Source organism: Lepidochelys kempii, chromosome 6 (assembly GCF_965140285.1).
Source record: "Lepidochelys kempii isolate rLepKem1 chromosome 6, rLepKem1.hap1, whole genome shotgun sequence".
NCBI lineage: Eukaryota > Metazoa > Chordata > Testudines > Cheloniidae > Lepidochelys > Lepidochelys kempii.
In genome coordinates this window covers 25,074,669-25,098,032 of record NC_136385.1, presented here as the reverse complement: position 1 = coordinate 25,098,032, position 23,364 = coordinate 25,074,669, and the positions used below count along the sequence as shown (strand labels likewise).

At 39.1% G+C, this 23,364-nt stretch overlaps 1 protein-coding gene across 7 annotated transcripts in view; it reads right to left on the bottom strand.

The window, feature by feature from the left end:
* Positions 1-332: 332 nt before the first annotated feature.
* AP2A2 (adaptor related protein complex 2 subunit alpha 2) overlaps positions 333-23,364 on the bottom strand; it is a 100,901-nt gene continuing 77,869 nt past the window's right edge. For 2 of the 7 annotated variants that reach the window (XM_073347189.2, XM_073347191.2), the window contains exons 16-23: positions 22,934-23,011; positions 22,067-22,149; positions 21,376-21,465; positions 17,817-17,940; positions 10,371-10,487; positions 10,088-10,157; positions 8,118-8,252; positions 4,301-6,981 (exon numbers count right to left, since the gene is read on the bottom strand). In XM_073347189.2, coding sequence (XP_073203290.1) covers positions 6,904-6,981; positions 8,118-8,252; positions 10,088-10,157; positions 10,371-10,487; positions 17,817-17,940; positions 21,376-21,465; positions 22,067-22,149; positions 22,934-23,011 — 775 coding nt within the window. In that variant the 3' untranslated portion in view covers positions 4,301-6,903. Of the gene's footprint in view, positions 1,645-4,300; positions 6,982-8,117; positions 8,253-10,087; positions 10,158-10,370; positions 10,488-17,816; positions 17,941-21,375; positions 21,466-22,066; positions 22,150-22,933; positions 23,012-23,364 lie in introns of those variants that run through there. The other 5 variants (XM_073347192.2, XM_073347193.2, XR_012159320.2 and 2 more) reach the window with 4 other exon arrangements.

Below are 23,364 nucleotides of genomic sequence, written 5' to 3'. Positions count from 1 at the left end.
GCAACCACTTCCTCCAGCCCTGCACCAGTAGCTACCTTTGGAGAAAGTCCCAGACCCACAAATTCCTGCTCTTTTCTCTCCTTCAGTTTTGCTATCTTTTTGGACAAGCAGCACTACTTCATCCTCTCAAACTCCTATGCCCACTACCCTTAACTATTTGCAACCTTCAGTTCTCCATAAAACACTCTCCCCCAACTGCCCCTTCCTTCTTTTCTGCATGTGAATCTTCCTTCACTCTCCTCTTCTCTTCTTTCTTTCATGCCCCATTCTCCTCCCATGTCAGACAGACTCTCCTGCCTGCTCTTCATCAACTATCACCCCAACTTAATTCCTTCTCTTCTCTAAGCTGCATCCCATCTGCACTCATCTCACTGCTGCACTAGCCTTAGCCTCATCAAACTCTCTGCCCTCTGGCTTCTTTTCCCTCTTTACATGAGCAAACCCTGGCCTCCTTACCTCAAAATCATTCCTCATCTCCTCCTACTTCAACTACTGCCCCATCATCTTCTCTTCTAACCTGAACATGTTTATTGTCATACCTTTTAATTCCTCCTCCAGTTCCATCTTAGATCCTTTCCCATATGGACTCTGACTCTTCATTCTACTGAAGCCACTCAAAGATTTTGAATAAGATTTTCTGGCCAAGTCTTATGGCCTCTATGCCATCCACATCTTATCTGACCCCTTAGTTTGCATTTGACACCATCATATATCCTCTCCTTTACATTGTATCTATCTTTCCCCCTCTTCAGGGGGAATACTCTTCTCTTTTTCTCCATCTGCAAGGCTAACAAATTTCTCCCCTTTGTCTATCAAACCATGTGCGCTTGCAGAAGAGTACACTGAGGGAATGGGGAAGCTGTTCATGTTTTCCCCATTTAACCGTGTCTTCCAATGAGGAGATGCAGACACCGTGTGGCGAACAAAGTACACTTGCTGGACATGTTTAAGTTCTGAAAAATACACCATGTATATTGATAGTATGGTGTTGTCCAACTTCTCTAATTTCAACTGGGAAAAGAGGTTTAGACACCTTTCTAAAAGCAGTCTGATAGTACCAGCCCCTAAGGAATTTTTTAAAATGTCCAACAATGGATTCCTAAGGCAAAAAACGTGCTCTTGAGGCGTAAGGATATTAGATATAGACACAGGAGAACTCCAGATGCAGGAAGTTACCCCAACCCTAGCATTTATTCCTAAGCTATTCTTTGAGAGAGGCCAACTATGTGCCCTCTACCCCCGCAGTGCATCACTGCATTCTTCTTCTCCTCCTACAGAACACTTAACACAGTTCTAGTGCAGCTTAATCAGGAATAATTCAGCTCTGGGCACTTCACTGTCAGAAAGCTAACATGAGACGGAGATCAGACAACAAAAATTGTTAGGTTGCTGGAAGTGTTTACACAAGGAGAAATTTGGTGTTAGATAATGTACTACTGTACCACCCTTGGAATGCTAATATTTTAATGGTAAATGTCATGGTAATTCAGGACTACAATAAAATATGGTATGACTAGCTTTTTAAGTGATGATCACCAGTCCTGGAAATATCGAAACCAGCACAGCTCCTCAGGTGTTTCCCCACATCTGCATGATTGGTCAGGTATTTTTGTTTAGTGGGCATTCATCATATTCCTATGTTTCCTACATAAGAAAGGAACAATAGATTAATTCAGAATATGATTAAATGTATTGAAGTGCTGGACCGAGTTTTAATGGAACTCTTGCAATTAATTAAACCATATAACAAGAGAGAGACTTGCAATAGCCAACAACTTTTTTAATAAGACACTTACAAGTGTAAATTATTTGACTAATCAGAAGTCTACCTAATGGTTAGATTTTGTTGTTCTATGATTAGTGCATTTAGCAGCCACACAGGAGACTTGGGTTCTATAATTTGATCTTTGACTCCCTCAAGGCAGCAGATGATCAAGTCTTGCTGAGGACGGTTTATATGTATAGCTCTGAAGCAATTATGTAGCTGGGGAAAAAAAGTGTTAATGGGCTCCTAGAGAATCCTCCAGGCCCAAACGTTATTGTGGGTATGGAACAGACTGAAGCGGGGGCTTTTCCATGTGAGTGCAGGAAAGTCTGGCAGATTAGAAATAAGTATTTGTTAACAATGAGATGACATTGCTGTTCACCCTTCCTAGCCTTCCAGACTCCCTCCCTGGCTCTCTCCTCTACGCAGGGAAACTCCCACCATCCTCCCGATATTAACAAGAAACTTCTGACCCAGACACCTCTGTGCACCAGCTGCCCTCTTCCCTGATACATAGAGCATTTGACAGCACAGGGGTTTTGAAAACTGTTCCAGATTGCACACCCCAGGATGTGGGGTGATTCACCCAATGCACCTCAATGCATGCAGTTCAAGAAAGAGGACAGCAGCTCGTGTGCTGTTCTGGCCCCCAACAAGATCAGCCAAAGCTGTAAGTGCTGGAAGGTGGAATGGAAGAGCACTACTTGGGTGCACATAAGGACTGAAGAGCAAAGGAAAGTCAGTCTGAGGCAGCTTATCAGTTATACTGAAAGGAAGATTAAAGTTAAGGTGGTCAGTATCAGTTCAGATACTAGGGGATCCAGAGAAAACCCCATTTTTGTTCAGGATGTCAACAAATGTACAGTAAGGAGCAATCCTATTCCAACAGGAACCAGACTACCTAATATCTAATGGACTCTATAGTGAAATGATCCAATTTGCTGTTCAGAATATGGCTGCCTATATTTTCAATAAGTAATTAGTTCAAAGCAGAATGGGTAGGCAAAAGACTAACCTATTAAGATTAGAGTAACACACAAATACTGTCAAGGAGATGGTATTTTACTCATGATATGTATTTTACTGGATACAGAGACACAACCAGTCCATACTCATTTGAATTTGTGGTTACATACTACAGGAGAACTGTGTAAATGGAACAAGAGATATGAGGGAATGGTAGCACCTGAATTAAACAGTCTGATATTTAGAAATGCTGAGCATCTGGAGCTTTCTTTAGACGTCAGGGTGCTCAACAATTCTTAAAAAAGACCTTAAAAGTCAAGATTACCTGCAAAATCACTTAACTGACAGTGCAGAAAATCAGTGCAAGTTTTTATAACTTTGCACAATTTGCTTTGCAAATCACAACTGCTTGACTAGAGTAATGCAAAAGTTTAGTATGTGCAATTGGAAAGTGCACCACAATGAAGGAGTTTTGATACAGATAAAATAAGTGATGTTGTGGTCCAAAAAAAAGCAACACCACTTTACTTAGCAGATGGGCCCTTGTGTGTATTCAGCATTCCATCAGCTAACTGAGACATTTTCATTACTTTATTCCTGTTAGTGCATTGGCACTAAAAACCCACCATGGGAGAGTGAGCTGGATTGTCTTACAGCTCATGCATCCAAATTATTTTACAGTTTCAAATGCAGTATTTTTTAATAACTGGTGATCAAGTGAAAGTCAGAAACAGACTTTCAGATTCTTCAAGTAAAGAATTCTAAGAGATTAGTACAGAACCCCACGTTACTCTATATATACACAATAGTCACTTTTCAAAACATAAACCTCATTTATGTAGTTTTGTTTCCCACATTACATGTAGGAGAAGAAAGCCTTTTTGTTTTGCAGATGAAGTACTGTACAGTACAGTATTTGAAAAACTATGATGTATTACATCCAAATACATTTTAGCATACTCCCCCTTCCCCCTCCAAAACATGAAAGTAACATGGAAGACAGATAAATATATTAGATTACTGTTCTAACCATTTATTTTTCATTTCAAGGTAACAGTTCTTTTGATGCATTTATTTCTTTTCAATCTTCTATATAGTCATAAGAAAATCCTCCAATTTGTCAGAATTTTCTTTTGATTCATACAAATGAAATGATCACCATAAATGTTACACACTGGAGTGTAGATCAAAAAGTGCATGATATTCTGTCCTGCTGTTCAGTTATTTTCATGTGTCAATGCCTAATACTGTACTTTGAACAATAATACTGTTTTCACTGCATAAACTGCTTGAGAGAGGATACAATCACTTTGGTAATGTCCAACCATCATTTCACAAAGCGAACAATATGTGTCTTTAGTTTTGTTCACAACACTGCTAGTGTGGCTCTCTGAAACATCTCATCCAATACAGAATTGTGGACATTTGAATAAAGCTTGATTACTTTTTTTTAATACATCCAACATTCTAAGACATTTATTAATCCTTCTCCTTCCTCCTCCCCATATTTAATACATAATTCACCACAACTTGAACCAAAGCAAAGTGAACTAAAACAGTACACAAAAACAGTGTCTCAGGGTGTCCTTTAATGAAGGTATAGTATCTGTATTTCCAGAGGGACAGATGTACAATAGGATTTGGAAGAATGAAATAGCAGCTCTCTCCTTGCATCTGCTGCAGCACTCACTTTAACATAGCATAGTTTAACATCTCAAATTTTTATAATATAGCACACAACAGCACAGGTTCCAAGGGCACAAAAATGGGCCCATTAAAAGGGCTTACGTGGGACACCCCCTTTACCCCCCAACAAAGGGTCATTTGGGACTTCACTGGTCCTAGTTACTGTCCATTATTTTTAATTGCCAAATTCAGAAGGTAGTTTCATACAGTACTTCAGTTTACCTAGCCAAACTTGTTTGTAGGAGACGTCAGAGGTTTTAAAGGATGGCTAGTGATTTGTTGGTGCCCAACTTGGGAAACCCTAAAGGGGCCTGATTTTCAGACAGAGGGTGCTCAACACTGTCAGAAAATCTGGCCCCTGTAAGCAATCTCAACTTAAGCACCCAAAAATTGTGGCATCCACAATCACTAGTCACTTCTGAAGGATTTTGTCTTTCATTTTTAACTTACATTCAAAATACATCACTGGCCCTTGACTGAATCAAGTTAATACCTATCCAGTTCCATTGCCTAAGTCATCTAAAAAGTAAGAAGTCACAAGGCATGTTTAGTCATGCAGAATCCAATTCCCTCACAAGTGCATTGTGCTGCATGGCAACAGAAGCCTCATTTAGTGTGCAATTCCAACATCTTACTAGCACTGCATCTCAAGCCATCATAGTAAGGGTGTGCCTGGTTACAAATGTACATACTGTAAGACAGTATGTCTCAAAGAGATTTATATATTGTCTCAAAGAGAAATTTTACAGTTTGAATATGAGGGGTTGCTTGTAACTTGTGACTCCAGTGATGGCAGACACGCTCCTTTGTATTAAATCTGTCCCACACATCGCTACTGTTGATAGGCTGGGAATTAGCAGCTGTCTTAACTGCAGAGCTTGATCTGCTTAGGTAACCTTTGGTGCATCTAAAAGTCTGAAGGATCTAAATAAGATAATTATGTTTGATTTCTTCAGAGGAGATGCAAATCTTTGCTCTTGTAGAACAATGAGCTATTTAATGCATAGAGTCAGGAAAACTACCGTAAAAGCTAATTATAGCCTTTCTACTCCCACCTCAAAAGAAACCAACCCACATACCTGACATGACTGTAGGAGATTTTCACCAGTACTATGCTTCTCTGCAGTGCAGAGAAGGAATTGTACAAATATTAATTATTCACTGCCCAGCAATTTGGTCACACGATTAAACAAATGTTATCTGAGAAAATATGGTTTAAAATTAGATCCTGTACTTCATTTTTTAAAAGGTCAGATGGACATGTTGTGCCTTGAGGATCAGAATGATTTCTCCCCACCCTCTCTTTTTGTGTTGCAGCATCATGTGATCATAACCTGCTCTCCATGACTAATGCAGTGTTAACTATGTAATCAGCATTACCAAGGAACAATCTGACAGGGAACAGAAAAACCAAATGCACATCCTTCCTATCCTCAGTTGCTCCATTTGACTAAGAACAGGAAAACCAAGCCTAGTTAACGTAGTGCTTTCCTCAAGATGAAAAAACAGACGTGTATAGAACAAATGACCCAATATTGACTCTGGAGGACAATTCACGCAATTCATTTTGGATTTCTTACATCCTCCTCTTCCTCAATTGAATTATAAATAATTGCTAAGCAAAAAAATTCCTCCTGAGTCCTGTACTGCAAAAAGGAGAAAAAAAACTGAACTCAAAGCTAGTTTAAAGGGCGATGTTGAGAATATTAAACTTTTCAAATTTTTTGGTCCTAAAAAATTTTACATGTGCAGTAGAAGTCAACTGAATATTAATGCTACACTGACTAAGCAATATATTCTGTGTGATACTGCAGTGCTCTGACTGAACAACAAAATTTAAAAACATACCTTGGAATCGGTCCTCTCTACCCATCACAGACTAGATGCCAAAACCTTTAAGAAACTTCACTCATGAGTTCAGTCAACCAGTCACGCCACTTCTGACTATCTTAATCCAGAACAGAAATGTTGGATCAATTCCTTGCAGATTGGTCAGTCTGACCTTCTGCTAACATATGAATTAAGCTCACTGGACATTACATTAGGTTTCTTTTAGCTCAAAGCAGAAAGGTGCACTTAGTAAAGGCACTAAAGCACCATGCTACCAGCAATTTACAGTGGCATTTCAATGAAAATACTCAGAGTTATCACACTTGCCTAAGCTCATTTCCCTTTAGTTAAGTTTTAAAAAGCCCAGCTTCGGCAAAAAAAAAAAAAAAAAGAGCACAATTAAGATAGACATCTCTCCCACCCTTTATATAGCATAAGCTAAAAAGCCATGATTTTTTTATATCTAGAAGTCATTTTATACCGTACATTTTACATCCTTAATTTCATATGAAAGGGACAAGTCCTTTTAAGGCTGGAAGTTGGTGGTGGGTAATGCTGCAGTACTCAGACACTGATGTACAAGACATTTATTTGCAGTAGGATGAGGACAACTATGGCAGAAATGGAGAAACAAAACTGGACTCATCTTGTTACCATTAAAACTGTTCTGACAGCAGTTCACATAATCGCTGAGATACTGTTTCTTTACTTGTTCGTAGTGTGAGTCTATACATCTGAAAGAGAGCACATAAGAAATCTATGTATTATAAGACAACAGTGAAACATGTCTGCATTTAGATGGATGTATCAGAAGAAGTGTACAGATTAAGTAACAAAGCGGTACAGGTGCCACTTAGCTGTGATTTGAGCAATGGCTAGTAATTTTCATGTGAGACACTGACAATTTTATTCAGGCACAAATAATATTGAAAGTCTGTGGGGCAGGTCCTCTGAGCTCTGAAGGTGTTTAATGTACTTTTCCCACTAGGATTTCCCCAGATCTAACTCTGCTCTAAAATAAATAGTTTTTCCTGTTTAACTGCCTATCTAGAATTTTCAAATCTCTGCTACCATACCTTGGTACTGAAATATGGACAATCCTTGAAAACCCATTAAGTGATCACTCAGCAGCAGGAAGAGGAGGAATTGATTCAGAGCAAATAAAGGCATTCTCACTAACCCCATCAACTTGGGAAGCAGAGATTTGTACACCAAACCTGGATTCCCAAGCAATACATTTCATTCATCACCAGGAAACATAAAACACAGTCATCACGTTCAGTCCCTTTGATTTTACAACAGTAGCAAACACTATTTCTAGAGATGTGCATTCTTCCACTGCTGATTCACAAAGCAGTAGACAAAACAGAGCTATATTTCGTTCATTTAGAAACAGAGATAGCAAAAAAAAAAATCAGTTTTGTCTAAGATGTTGAAGGGAAAATTTAGTAAGAAGCTTTTAAACCTTCAAGGGTGTATCAAACAAATACAAAAAAGACTATTAAGATTAATTTAGCGTCCTCTGTACAATAAGGAGAGTTGTAGTTTGATGATAGGATGGTATATTTTCCAGGGAAGAATCTCAGAGTAACAAAATACGTGAGCATGCATGCAAAACAGCGGAGGCCTTTGGAAAGCTGAAAAGTAGCCTGCTGAAAGCCAAAGCCAGAACCAGCGGCCTTGGTTTTCAACCTATTTGGGGTTTATTGACATTAACAACTGAGTGAGACATCACATAACTACTTCTATTGCACGTTATTTTTAAAAAAAAGCACAAGGCATGTTTAGTCAGAAACGTTGGTAAGATCAGTTTTATTCTGTTTCTGTAAACCGGAACTTATATTTAACTTGCAAATACAAAAGCAGGTACCTGTGCCTGAAGGTTGGGTTCAAGACGCAGCAAACATCCAATCTGGGTAGTTTTTGTGTGTATTATACCAGCACCAACAAAATTAGCAGGGTTGGGATCTACCTCTTCAAGGAGGGCAGAGCCAAAGCCAATGATCTATCAAAGAAAACCCAAACAGAGACTTGGTTTAGAGACACTGCAGGGGCAGGAAGACAAAAATACAAAAAGTGTCCAAGAATGCTCATGAAACAGCCTATTCACAGCAGCAATAGTAGCATAGGAATTCTGACATCTGAACACTGCTCCTATATCACAAACTGAACTTTGAAGATAAACTTGTTTGGCACTCAAGTAGTAGCAACACTTATAAATAGGATGAGGGGTCTGAGTTCTCTGGATTCAGACATTTAAGTCTTCTCCACACCTGTCCCTCATACCTTCCTCTCCTCCTCACCTGCTCCATTTCCCCTAGCCCCTCTTCCTTTCACGGTCTTTCCATTTAATCACCTCTTAACTAAACCCCATCCCCAGTTTTAAAGTAAGCAGTAACAGATACTACTACTGCTGTTTACTTTGCTTTTTCTCCATTACAATTGGGCTTAATACATGGGAGGCTGCAGTTGTGAGTCCATTCTCAACATTTGGTCGGCACTATCTAAAATGGCAGCACTTTAAATGTGGACTTATACTCCAGTTCAGATTCATGGAATTCTTATTGAGGTGTTGATGCATTTAGCACCACAAAAGACTCAATGGAACATGATGCTTGCCACTATCACACTCTGCTTGCATGCTCTAGCCCTTTCCCCTGCCCTCTGGCTTGCTTGTTTATTTAAATTGTAAGATCTTCAGGGCAGGGACTGTCTGCTATTCTTTGCACAGTGTTCAGGACAGTGGGGGGTCCTGATCTTGCTTGTCCATAGGTAGTACTGTAATAAACATGATTAATAATCAGAATTAGAACTTTCCTAAGTTTGAGAGCAGATTCTATATCTGGAGTTATAGTTCAGCTCTATTTCTTTGGCAGCACGGTAAGCTTAACATGGTCTCTTTCTGAGCAAACAGGTATGGATCATTGAGATAGCAATGTCTGAATGTACAATACTAATTTGCTTGCTTTTAGTAAATAAGGGAATTCAAACAAGGAACTTCAACTTATACAGGAAGTCTTGCATAGAAAGTATACAAAGCAATCCAGTCAGTTACGTTTTTTTTACAAAGATTATAAAAATGGATGTACGGTGAAGGGGCACTGAACTAGAGTGGCCCAAAACTGCCCCATATTGACACACCACCCATGCTAAACGGCTAACAGATATTCATCACCCTATCTGATGATTAGCCAGATTTTAACTCCAGTTGCCAGATGGTATGCAGTGAAGTTTTCACTGGAATATTTAATCATGCTAATAGGATTTCATGGAATATACAAGTATAACAGCAAACAGTTGAGCGATAAACAGGGCATGAATGGTAAAAAAAGGAGGGGCTGGCTGAAAGTTTTCTTATTTCACCATGTCAACAAAGAGTCAGTTTTCACCCTGCTTTTTGACCAGGTAGATTTAGTCAAAACATTTTGACAAAAAGGAAACACTTACACGAAAAACATTTTCAAAATCTATTTTTTTTTAGTAGCTCTAGTAGAGAGTAGGCTTTGAAGTTCCCTGCAATTCAATTTCATGAATGAAGTTCACATTTCAGAATAAACCATTTCAATGTTCTTCTCAACAAGCTCTAGAACTTTTCGAAATAAACCAAATTGGATTAAGACCTATGGAAATCCTACAGATATTTCCATGCTGCTAAGTGCAATTACCTCACTGACTAATTTGCAATGTGTTCATGCCTAAGCAGCAAGACTCAAATGCCCCAAAGAAAAAAAAAAAAAGAGGGACAAAATAAAATGTCAGCATCAATAGATTCATTACATTTGTTAATGCCACTGCTCCAAATCTGAAATCCGTCTGTTAAAATACCACACTGTTACCTACCTTTGCCTTTGTGATCTCTGTATCCATCGGATGCTTTGCTTTAAAGATGTTCTGCATTTCTTGCTGAGGACTGTGAGAAACATACAAGTTAGTATCATGCTATAAAAATATATAACACAAGAGCATGGCTGGTAGAGTGCTGAAGTTCAACAGCAGTATTTACTTATATTGAAGTATTTGATATAAGTAAATATAAGTAATGGGAAATGAAGCACCACTAAGCTAGATATTATTCAACACAGCCCTTTCACTGAGAAATTTACAATCTGGGTTCAAATCTTACTTGCTCAGTTGTTTCCAGCGCTGGAAGAAGTCTTGAGAGGCCATCTCCGTAGGTTGGAAAAATTTGTTCAATGTGATTGGTAGTTTTACTGAAATATTTTGAAATGTTCCCCCATATCTGTATGAAGAATAAAGAGAAAATGTGGTACAAGTTATGATGAATTACAGGACTGTATTTCAGAACCAATTTCAGAAAAAAAAGCGAAACACTGAAAAAAATTGTGACGCTGGTAAACCAAGTGCCAGTTCTGGCCAAGGCCGTAGGCGTTAGCTAAGAACTGAAACTCATAGCTGGAAACCAAAGCAGTTTACCTATATACTAGTTTTGTTCAAAACAGATATTAGTCTTATAAGCATGTATTTAAAGCTTAGAAGCTATGAAATTATTGCAAATTGCTGTCTGCATTAATCTCACTTGTAATGTCTGTATTCCACCCTGCAAGGTAAAACGTAAGTGTTTTATAATTATAAAAATGCCTGCTTTGAATGTGTGAATTCAGATGGGAATAGTGGCTCCCACTGCCCATTCAGAAGGGCTATCAAAAATTAAGTGGGCCATCATAGAAAAAAAGCTTTGTTAATTGCCTCATCCACCCATCTACAAGTATGTACAGAAGGCCTCCGGCCATCTATTTGAATGTTGGAAGAGGGAAATAAAAACAGATGACATGAAAATTTTTCATCTCTTTGCTGTTTGGACTCTCGCAAGGGCTGGAGCTATGAAACAAAAAACAGAGATCCCCAGGGTCGACCTGGGTTCAGCCCTGAAGACATTAAATGCTGACAGATTACTACATCTGACCCCTTTTGAATCACAGACTGAAACTCATTTGTGTTTATATGCTTGCTTGTTTTAACCTGTAAATAAATCATTTCTTTTTCCTAGCTAATAGATCTTTAGTTAATTACAGGATTGGCTGCAGGTGTTATCTTTGGCATGAGATCTAAGGTAAAAATTGATCTGGGGTAAGTGATGGATCTCCTAGGACTGGAAGCAACCTGAATATTTTGTGATTTTTTGTATAAATGACTGTTTATCACTAAGTCCAGCTTGCCAATGTGGCAAGAGACTGGAGAGCCCCAGGGGACTGTTTGTGACTCTCTGGTAGAACTGTTACAGCGATCTAGGAGTTCACATTTGTTACTGAGTTGGTGAAATCTAATTATAGAACATAACATCAGTTTGGGGTGTCTGCCCTGCTTTCGACAGTCTGCCCTGAGGTCAGCATTCTCTGTCATGAGCCACTCCAGACAGCATAATAATTATATTGCCTTATCAAGGTCCATTCACTATTTCACACAGAATACAAAGAATTCTGAAGTAAACATACCTCAGACTATTGATTATAAACTCCTTTTTGGAGGGGCAATAGGTGGAAGAAAAGAATCATTTCATAGAATCATAGAATATCAGGGTTAGTAGGGACCTCAGGAGGTCATCTAGTCCAACCCCCTGCTCAAAGCAGGGCCAATCCCCAATTAAATCATCCCAGCCAGAGCTTTGTCAAGCCTGACCTTAAAAACTTCTAAGGAAGGAGATTCTACCACCTCCCTAGGTAACGCATTCCAGTGTTTCACCACCCTCCTAGTGAAAAAGTTTTTCCTAATATCCAACCTAAACCTCCCCCACTGCAACTTGAGACCATTACTCCTTGTCCTGTCCTCTTCTACCACTGAGACTAGTCTAGAACCATCCTCTTTGGAACCACCTCTCAGGTAGTTGAAAGCAGCTATCAAATCCCCCCTCATTCTTCTCTTCTGCAGACTAAACAATCCCAGTTCCCTCAGCCTCTCCTCATAAGTCATGTGTTCCAGACCCCTAATCATTTTTGTTGCCCTTCGCTGGACTCTCTCCAATTTTTCCACATCCTTCTTGTAGTGCGGGGCCCAAAACTGGACACAGTACTCCAGATGAGGCCTCACCAATGTCGAATAGAGGGGAACGATCACGTCCCTCGATCTGCTGGCTATGCCCCTATTTATACATCCCAAAATGCCATTGGCCTTCTTGGCAACAAGGGCACACTGTTGACTCATATCCAGCTTCTCGTCCACTGTAACCCCTAGGACCTTTTCCGCAGAATTGCTGCCTAGCCATTCGGTCCCTAGTCTGTAGCGGTGCATTGGATTCTTCCGTCCTAAGTGCAGGACCCTGCACTTATCCTTGTTGAACCTCATCAGATTTCTTTTGGCCCAATCCTCCAATTTGTCTAGGTCCCTCTGTATCCTATCCCTACCTGCCACTGTATCTACCACGCCTCCTAGTTTAGGATCATCCACAAATTTGCTGAGAGAGTGCAATCCACACCATCCTCCAGATCATTTATGAAGATATTGAACAAAACCGGCCCCAGGACCGACCCTTGGGGCACTCCACTTGATACCGGCTGCCAAGTAGACATGGAGCCATTGATCACTACTCGCTGAGCCCGACAATCTAGCCAACTTTCTACCCACCTTATAGTGCATTCATCCAGACCATACTTCTTTAACTTGCTGACAAGAATACTGTGGGAGACCGGATCAAAAGCTTTGCTAAAGTCAAGAAACAATACATCCACTGCTTTCCCTTCATCCACAGAACCAGTAATCTCATCATAGAAGGCGATTAGATTAGTCAGGCATGACCTTCCCTTGGTGAATCCATGCTGATTGTTCCTGATCACTTTCCTCTCGTGTAAGTGCTTCAGGATAGATTCCTTGAGGACCTGATCCATGATTTTTCCGGGGACTGAGGTGAGGCTGACTGGCCTGTAGTTCCCAGGATCCTCCTCCTTCCCTTTTTTAAAGATGGGCACTACATTAGCCTTTTTCCAGTCATCCGGGACTTCCCCCGATCACCATGAGTTTTCAAAGATAATGGCCAATGGCTCTGCAATCACAGCCGCCAATTCCTTTAGCACTCTCGGATGCAACGCATCTGGCCCCATGGACTTGTGCACGTCCAGCTTTTCTAAATAATCCCTAACCACCTCTTTCTCCACAGAGGGCTGGCCACCTACTCCCCATGCTGTGTTGCCCAGCGCAGCAGTCTGGGAGCTGACCTGGTTCGTGAAGACAGAGGCAAAAAAAGCATTGAGTACATTAGCTTTTTCCACATCCTCTGTCACTAGGTTGCCTCCCTCATTCAGTAAGGGGCCCACACTTTCCTTGGCTTTCCTCTCGTTGCCAACATACCTGAAGAAACCCTTCTTGTTACTCTTAACATCTCTTGCTAGTTAATTTGTACTTATGAAAATAGAAGTTTAGAAATAACTCATTTTAGATGCGTATGAAGGCAGAAATAGTTAAATGAATCCACACCTCAATAAGAATTCCATGAATCTGAAGGTGGAGTATAAGTCCACATTTAGAGTGCTGCCATTTTAGATAATTTCAGAGTAACAGCCGTGTTAGTCTGTATTCGCAAAAAGAAAAGGAGTACTTGTGGCACCTTAGAGACTAACCAATTTATTTGAGCATAAGCTTTCGTGAGCTACAGCTCACTTCATCGGATGCATACTGTGGAAAGTACAGAAGATCTTTTTATACACACAAACCATGAAAAAATGGGTGTTTATCACTACAAAAGGTTTTCTTCCCCCCCCCCCACTCTCCTGCTGGTAACAGCTTATCTAAAGTGATCACTCTCCTTACAATGTGTATGATAATCAAGGTGGGCCATTTCCAGCACAAATCCAGGGTTTAACAAGAACGTCTGAGGAGGGGGGAACCCCGGATAAATAAATTGGTTAGTCTGTAAGGTGCCACAAGTACTCCTTTTCATTTTAGATAATGCCATCCAAATAAACATTGAGAATGGACTCACATCTGCAGCCTCCCATGTATTAAGCCCAATTGTAATGGAGAAAAAGCAAAGTAAACAGCAACAGTAGTATCTGTTACTGCTTATTTTAAAATTGTGGCTTTCTACATGTAAAAATATTAATTTTCATCCACAGCAACAGAATGAATGGAACAATAGCAAACCTGTACAAAAATAATCAATAGATAAATCATTAATCAGGTTTACGCTTTAGTGGAAACATGCATGTAGACATTTCAAAAGGTACAATCTCACTATAAACCACAAGAGGGTGAACAGATTTATTTCTATGGAAATAAATACACCAATGCAAAATACCACCATTTTAGATCAAGATAATTCAAAGCTAGCATCTCGCCTTTATAAGACTGATAATCTTAATGTTTAAATTACTAAGCAGGTATGACTGAACAATGTCTATTCCTTATTTGAACAATTTGCCTAAAACAGCCATCTAAACACTGTTACCATGTGCATTTCTTTTCCAGGCATCTTTAACATTCTTCTTAAATACTAAAAACTGGGAACAGGATATATTGCCTAAAAAAATTTCACAACATCAAGATGTAACAGGCAACGGTTTTAAATTCCGCTCCCCCAACAGTTCTGATGATAAAAGTTTTTGTTCTTTGTATTTTTTAAAAAGACGCTTTAAGAAATGTGGAAAGCCTGAGTCGAAATACTCACCTATAATATACCTTCTTGCTTTGATATTTGCTTATATGAAGATTACACAGTTAGGTGAGGAGAAACTCTGACACCTTCCTTTATTAAAAAATTCCAAGCAGCCAGCGTCTCAATTAATGAACTGCATACAGTCATTTCAGGGCAACTCTTAAATTGACACTCAGGTTAATCATGTTTAACACATTCTCATTTATATTAAGAACCATCACCTTGGGTAAGTCAAGGAATTATTAAAACTGAATTTACTTTACAGTTCATGTTGCCTGGTCACTGTTTTGCATTTCACTCAGCTTGGACCCAGAAAAATAGCAGACAGCTTCTACTAAGTTTCACTTTTAGATTGTCATTGGAATATTCTGGGAGCACATGTATTGGCTGTAAGTACTGTAGAAAACCAGTTTAAAAAATTCCATTGTATCACGAAATGTTTCTGGACAAGAAGTTAATCTTCAGCTTTCATGGAGGGAAACTTCTTTTCTGTATTGAACAGCAATCTAGAGTTCAACCTTATTGAATAAAATGGAAAGATAAGTGAGAACTATGGTCGCCCGTTCAGTTAGAAGTTACCTACCACGCTGCTCCAAAGAATGACTATTTGAGTTGAATACTGTGTTGTTGTAGCTGTGTTGGTCCCATGATATTAGAGAGACAAGCTGGGGGAGGTGTTATCTTTTACTGGACCAATGTCTGTTGGTGAAAGAGAAGGTTTTGAGCTACACAGAGCTCTGTTTTCTGGGAAAGGTACTCCGAGGATATGTCTACATTGCAATTAAAAAGCCACGGCTAGCCTGTGTCATTTGACTCGAGTTAAGGAGCCGTTTAATTGCAGTGTAAATATTCAGGTTCAGGCTTGAGCCTAGTTCTGGGAGCCTGTGAGGTCCCTTGAGTAGATTCGTGGGGGATGAGGTTGTAAGTTTCTCTTAGAGTTGTTTGGAGAAGGACTGTATGATAACCTTAAATTCCTGGGTGAACTGTGGTGTGGGGTCTTCAAGTTCTTTGTAGTAGGTGGTGTCAGAGAGTTGTTGGTTGGCCTCGCTGACATAGTTATCATGGTTGAGAAGTATGATGGGACCCCTTTGTCTTGGGGTTGGTTTTCAGGGACCACATTGCTGTCCTATGGTGGTGGAGTGATTGTGGTGGATGTGATTTTTGTTCAGGATTTCACAGTCAATTTTTTTTCCAGAAGAAATCAATGTACCTGTCAAGGTTCCTTCCCCACTCTGAACTCTAGGGTACAGATGTGGGGACCCGCATGAAAGACCCCCTAAGCTTATTCTTACCAGCTTAGGTTAAAACTTCCCCAAGTCACAGATTTCTTTCTTGCCTTGGGAACCAGCTTAGATTAAAAACCTGGTACACTGCCATCACCAAGCGATTTAAACAAAGAGCAGAGGAAGAGACCACTTCGAGATGTCTTCCCCCAAAATATCCTTCCAAGCCCTTACCCCCCCTTTCCTGAGCAGGCATGAGAACAAACCAGATGAGCACAAAACCAGCCTTGGATTTTTAACACCCAAAAAACCCCAATCAGATTCTTAAAAAACAGAACTTTATTAGAAGAACAAAAAAAGATAAGAGAACAACTCTGTAAGATCAGAATGGAAGATAATCTTGCAGGTTAATCCCTCTAGGCAAAACCTTAAGTTACAAAAAGACACAAAAAACAGGAATACACATTTCCTCCAGCACAGCGAATGTACAAGCCAAAAAACAAAGCAAACCAAACGCATTTTCTAGCTAACTTACTTACTAACTCTACAGGAGTTGGAAAGCTTGCATCCTTGACCTGTTCCCAGCAAAGGTATCACACAGACAGACAAAACCTTTTGTCCCCCCCTCCAGATTTGAAAGTATCTTGTCCCCTCATTGGTCATTTTGGGTCAGGTGCCAGCAAGGTTATCTTAGCTTCTTAACCCTTTACAGGTGAAAGGATTTTGCCTCTGGCCAGGAGGGATTTTATAGCTCTGTATACAGAAAGGTGGTTACCCTTCCCTTTATATTTGTGACAGTAACGATCAAGTGTGTGGACGACATCCTGAAAGAAATCTTTTCCAAACCCACTTTTCTGGCCTTCAAAACAAATCTCCCATCCTCACCAAGCTCATTATCAGTAGCAAGTTCCCCACAGACCAGGACTCACGAACTCAAAGTCGCACCACACCCTGCCAGAACAGATGCAAAATCTGCAGACATATCTCCACTGCTACAATGATCAATACCCCCCCCCCCCAACACACCTTTCAAAATCCTTGGGTCCTACACAAACCTATCACAACATATGGTATACTTTATCTAGTGAATTATGTGCCCCAGTAACAACGATGTGGGTGAAACCAGACAATCTCTATGTTCTCAAATAACTTATCTCAGAAAATGATAAAAGACAAAACCCCACATCCCCAGTGGGCAAACACCACTTGGGAAACGATCTTTCCACATCTAACCCCTCAGTCCTTGTCCTCAGAGAAAACTTGTGCAACACCTTTAAAGATTCATGGCTTATTACAACAATCTGTAACCCACTAACCCTTCTTTTTGGTCATATAGCTGAAGAGGTTTAGCAGGGCACTCCACCTTGAAGGGTTTCTGAGTATATGTTAACTATTTATGCTAAACAGTCTCTTCTACCTTGTATTTAGTTGTGACACTGAGTGCCTTTTCCAAACCTGAAAGAGTTTTGTGTTACTCAAAAGCTTGTCTTTCACCCATAGCTGATGATCCAATAAAAGATATCAGCTCACCCACCTTGTCTTTCTAAGTTGAAGGTCTTTAGCAACTTGTTAGAACAAGCCCTCAGGCAATTCCTCTGTCCAGAGTACCTTTTAATTCTTCTGCGCTTCCAATACATTTTTGGATTCAGAAGTCCATGCCGAAGTCCATGTCTGTGCTAAGCTTTACTTCAAACACCAAACAAATTCAACTAAAAAAAACCAACAAAAACAAAACACCTTTTACCTGAATTGAATGTTTAGGATTGGAGCTTCCATGAAGTCTGATATGCACTCAATATTCACAACTTGCTGCACCTGAGCGCCCCCATCCACTGTCGGGTCGACTGGTTTTGTTTGCAGGTTCAGTCGTGAGAGGTTGTTAAGGAGGAAAAAATTGACTGTGCTTTTAATCATTACCATTGGCTTTAAATATAGATTTATACCTTCATACGGATAACTGGCCACCGTGGGGGGGGAGAGAGACTTTCACCGGTAAGTTAAATGTCCCTGTGAAACACCACAATACTAACAAGATGTTAAATGGATAATTTTTCAAGCACCATACCAATGTACAGATTCAAGATAGTAAGAGACCACTTTTGCTAGTAACCCTTGAAGAGTATTAAACACTGCATAGAGTACATGCAATGTATGCAAACACAAGATGTCCAAACAAGTCTTATATGCTGTAGATGGTAATTCTAAACTGCTAGGGATACTCATTTTTACTCACATTTTGTATCTATCAATCCCTACAGATCTTAATATATTGAGTAATTTGTAGCAGGAGATTCTGTCAAATGCTTTTTGGAAGTCAATAAAATACAACTATACTGTGTTCCCCATTTCAAATGATCTTTCTAATATGAGATTCAAGTTCATAATGGTGTTTATCATGCCCTTTCCATGTCTGAAGCAGTATTATTGGTCACTTTTCCTTTTCAATTTTTTCTTGTATTAGGTCTTGAACAACTCACAAAAATATTTAGAAATATAATTACACTGCACACTTAGCCCAGGCTCTGGCACAAGTTTGATGTCAAGCTCCCCTTCCATCCACACACAAATCACTGACTTGGGTCAACAAGGACTCAGGAACCCCACTGGGCCTCAGGTCAAAAGCCTGTCATTTTGCAGCATGAATGCTGTTCAAGCCACAGACCCAAGTCAGAATGTCTGTAGTGCAGTATGGATGTGCGACCCAGATCAAGCAACTTTAAGCCCAGGTTTACAATGCAGTGTAGATGCTCAAGTGCAGGCTTGGAAACACAATGTTCACAAGCCCAGGGCCCAAAGACCTGATTTACATTGCAGTGTAGACATACCATCAGGGTATGTAGCGTCTGTAGTCCCAGAGTCAGACACACTGCCATGGGTTTTGTTTTCTCTTTTCTCCCCTTAGAGGCATGTGATTGTTCTGTAGTCTTTACTATCCATAGCAGTGGTCTTTTTTTTTTTTTTTTTTTTTTGCAGTTTGGATATGTAAGGTACTGAAGTATTCTGAAAAAAGAAAAGGAGTACTAGTGGCACCTTAGAGACTAACCAATTTATCTGAGCAAAGCTCATGCTCAAATAAATTGGTTAGTCTCTAAGGTGCCACTAGTACTCCTTTTCTTTTTGCAAATACAGACTAACACGGCTGCTACTCTGAAACCTGAAGTATTCTGGCAATTCTCCAGTCTTAAATATATTCTTCATTACCTCTGACTGGGCTTTCAAGTCTTCTTCCCCTATGCTTTAACAATTCAGCCAGTCTTCCATCACAATCTAGTGCTTTTCCATTCTGAAGTCTTTTTATTGATGCCAAGATTTCTTCATCCATTATTCATGGACTTAATTAATCTCTAGCAAAGGTTTTTCAGGCCTATCGCACCATATAGTCCCTTGATATATTCTCACTGTCTCTTGTTCTTGTCTTTAGGGTTGGTCAAATATTGTCTATTTTTGTCCTTAACAGTTGTATTGGTCACCTTTTTTCTTTAATTGAAGGCTCTTATCTTTTGATACATCTCATGTTATTCTCTTTATCCAACTATCCAATTTCTTTGCATTTCTCATTCAGCTATTCAGTCTTTACTAATATGCATTTATTCTTTTTTTTTCATTTTTACTAATATGATTCTACTAATGCACAGTACTGTTCACCTGCCTGAAAAATTTTTAACAAAGGCACTAAAATTTGCACCATATTGTCTTTCCACATGAGAGGAAAGGCAGACTCATAAGTACATTATGAAGCTTTTTTCCAACAAAATTTAAATTTTATTTTGGAATATATTTGCTGGGACTAATGTTAATACCATGGACTTGTTTCAATTTATGCTAAAATTTGAGACTTCTCTGATTTCCCTATTGCTTTCACAACACATGGCACTAAGAGGATCAGCAATCATTTAAAAGAAAAGAAAAGTCTTAATTTTTGTTTCATTTGTTGCCCCTCCCCTTCGTTACCACAAAGGCTCACAAGAACAATGGCACCTGACTACGGTGAAACAGTAAATTAACCTTACAGTGATGTCAAGGGTGCAAAGTAATTTGAAAAAAACCTCTCCATATAATCTTTGAGTTTAGTAATTTTAGGCATTACTTGTAATAGTGGTAGGTCATTAAGACGTAAGTACAATTTCAGTGTTATGTTAATGTCTGTAAAATAGTGCATGCACTAAGCCTCATCAGTTAAACTCTATCATTAAAATTCCATTAATTTTTTTAAAGGATTTATGAATTGTTTCATTGTATCCACAAGCATAAGTGGTCTCAGTGGAAGTTACCACTTAGAAAAGCTAAACCGAGCAAAACAAATATTTTCAATTCATGGGGAAAGCAAGGAAGAAGTCAAAGTTAATCTAGCCATTTCTGAAGAATGAAGAGGTTTAATTACAACCACATTTTTAAAGAGTTTGCCTGCCAAAAATATATATTTTAGCATCAAGGTCTTTAGTTAATAACCAAAGGCTTAACTACATTTCTTGTAGCTTCCAAGTTGACTTCAGCAAACTAACCAAGCAATGTTGTGATGTGCAAATTGATTACTTTACCACATGCTATATTCATGGAATTTTTAATAAAGCACCCTTATTTTCTTTGATACTATCAGGTATATATTCAAAATCCATTGCTAGACTTCTGCTAACTGCTTAAAAGTGATTGTTTTGGTCATGCAACAAATATTTTAAAGAGCAGTGAGCAATCTCTCCACATTAGCTTACATAGTTTAAAAATCCTCATTTAGTTTGCATTTGTCTAATTTGACTTATTCCCTTTTAACTCGCAGTGTATTTTGTGATTAAATTTTAATTAACTCTGTTGGTACCAAAGAGTTAAAACCATTTCAACTTTAGTACCAGCAGAGAGGCCTAAACTAAAGTTGGCAATAGATAATAGCTCTGTGGTAAATTAATCAAATATCTGGTTTTAATATGCTCCTTTTTTCTCCTGGAAGCTGGTACTTTGCAACTTTGCCCATGCAATACAATGTATCTTGTCAAAAGCGTATTAGGTAACTTCTCACAACAAAAAGATATCCCTATACAAATCCTACACAATACTACAATGTGTAGTATTTTTTCTAGAGCCATAGTGTAGAAAAATTAATTCAGCAAAATCTGACACCAAAAGGTTGTATTTTTAAGACACAGAAGTGCCAACTTCCTCATCTTGTGAGGTATCAGATTTTGAATCTAGCAGCTATTGCATTAGCCAAAATATTTCTTTATTCTTGTTTATTTTTGCATTTGATATATGTAATGGTCAGGTGCATACACTACTACTTGCATGAGGCGGATCAATTAAATCAAGGATATTTGACTGAAGTTCATCTGAACAGATTAGTGTTGGAGTAAAATTCAAGAACTGAGTGGAAGTCTTGTTACCATAAAATATAAACATCCGACCTGGAAAAAAATAGGTAAAAACATTTCATTATAAAATCCTCAAGTATAGCACAGAACATTAAGTAAGTATACTGACTATATCTGGAGCAAAAGTCTAGGGCTGTGTCTGTATGTACAGTGTTTCAGCGGTGCAGCTGCACAGATACAGCTGTCCTTCTGCAGTGCGTCTGGTGAAGATGCTCTACGCCGACGGGAGAGCTCTCTCCTGTCAGCATCAAGCTTTCCTGCCAACACAGAGTTGCATGCACATACACGAGCACTTATGTTGGTGTAATTTATGTTGCCCGGGGGTGTGTGTGGGGGGGTATATTCACACCCGAGTGACGTAACTTTTGCTGACATAAGCTATGACTACTCTATAGCCTAAGACAACTGGTTTCCACCATCAACACAAAAAGGGTTCCTTAAGAAGGTTAGGCCTCAAATCTGATCCACTTTAGATGTTTAGAAAATTTGTCACCAGTAAATTAATAAAATAACCATTTTTAACTAACAAGGTTTATTCCCAATTCTGTGCTGACACTGCTGTTGATACAACAGGGAAGTTAGCACCATGTTAACTACCAGATCTATTCAAAACATATAAAATTATTGGTCTTACCCAAGTTCTGTCGAAATTCAGATTTCAGTCCAATCTGTAGCAGCTGATTTTCAAACAAAACTCCATTATTTTTACATACAAACCTAGAGAAAGATAGGCACATTTGAAAGATAAGAGTTTATATTTTAACTGCAAGACAAATTATTACAAAGCAATCAAAGCCATGGAATGTAAAGGTCTTGTGGTCAGCATAAAGAAGAGAACTGTGGGCCCAAGTGCTTTGAAGTAGTCAGTAAAAAGGACAGACAACAGAAAAATTGTAAATTTAATGCAAATGAATTTATATTCTAGCCCACACCTTCCTTGCAATGTATCATTATTTTAACTATTCAAGTTTATTTCAATGTTATGCTTAAAACGAAAACAGGAGGAAACCAAGACACGCAAACATGCTATACAAGGACCAGGCAATAGATTTTTCAATCCAGCATTAATCTAGTGGATTAATGAACTTCAATTCAGTGTTTCACCTATGAAGCACTTGAACAAAGTGCACTTGCAATACCAATACCCTTGGCTATGCCTATCTAATCCCAGTTACATTTGTTCTCAACCCCAAATGATTGCAAAACGTGGCATACAACTAACACTGATGAAGAGAAGCCTAACTTTAAAGCAGCATGTGGTATTGCAGGGGAGCACTGAGCTGCACTGGCAAAGTTGTGACTGAGTATATAGCATATGCAACACAGCATTTATAACCAGCTCTGTGCATTACCAGTCTTACTGCATGTCTAGAAAAAACACTGGCCACTTTGAAAACTAGTGGGTTAATACTTAGTTTAATCCCTTGCTTTGTGATTTTTGATTATTTCGTGATAATGCTCTGGAAGTCGCCCATCTTCGCAAGATTTTAGTATTGCTTACTTGTGAATAAGCTCATCAGCATCATGCACAGTATCAGCTGGTTCCTCAGAAACTACCTCAGATGAAGCCAGGTCAGGGCTAATTCAAGCAGCACAAAGGAAGAAAGGAGGTAGCAACAGAGATGGCAAGAGTTATAAATTAGTGTAAAAAAAAAAAAAAGAAAAAAGAAAAAAGAGAGAGAGCTTAGTCATTTCCTTTATTTCCCCCCTCAGAACAGCACTTTGGGATTTGACAAGGCCTACATTTTTGAACGAAGACACCTTGAGTTAGGTACCTAAATACTTTAGCCATCTAAGCAACTGGATTTTTCAGAGGGGCTGCAGTCCCCACTGATGTCAATAAGAGTGGAAATGTTCAGCACTTAAAATCATACCACTTTAGGCCTCTAAATCCTTTTTAGACATCTAAGTCCAGGCACCATTGTACAAAAA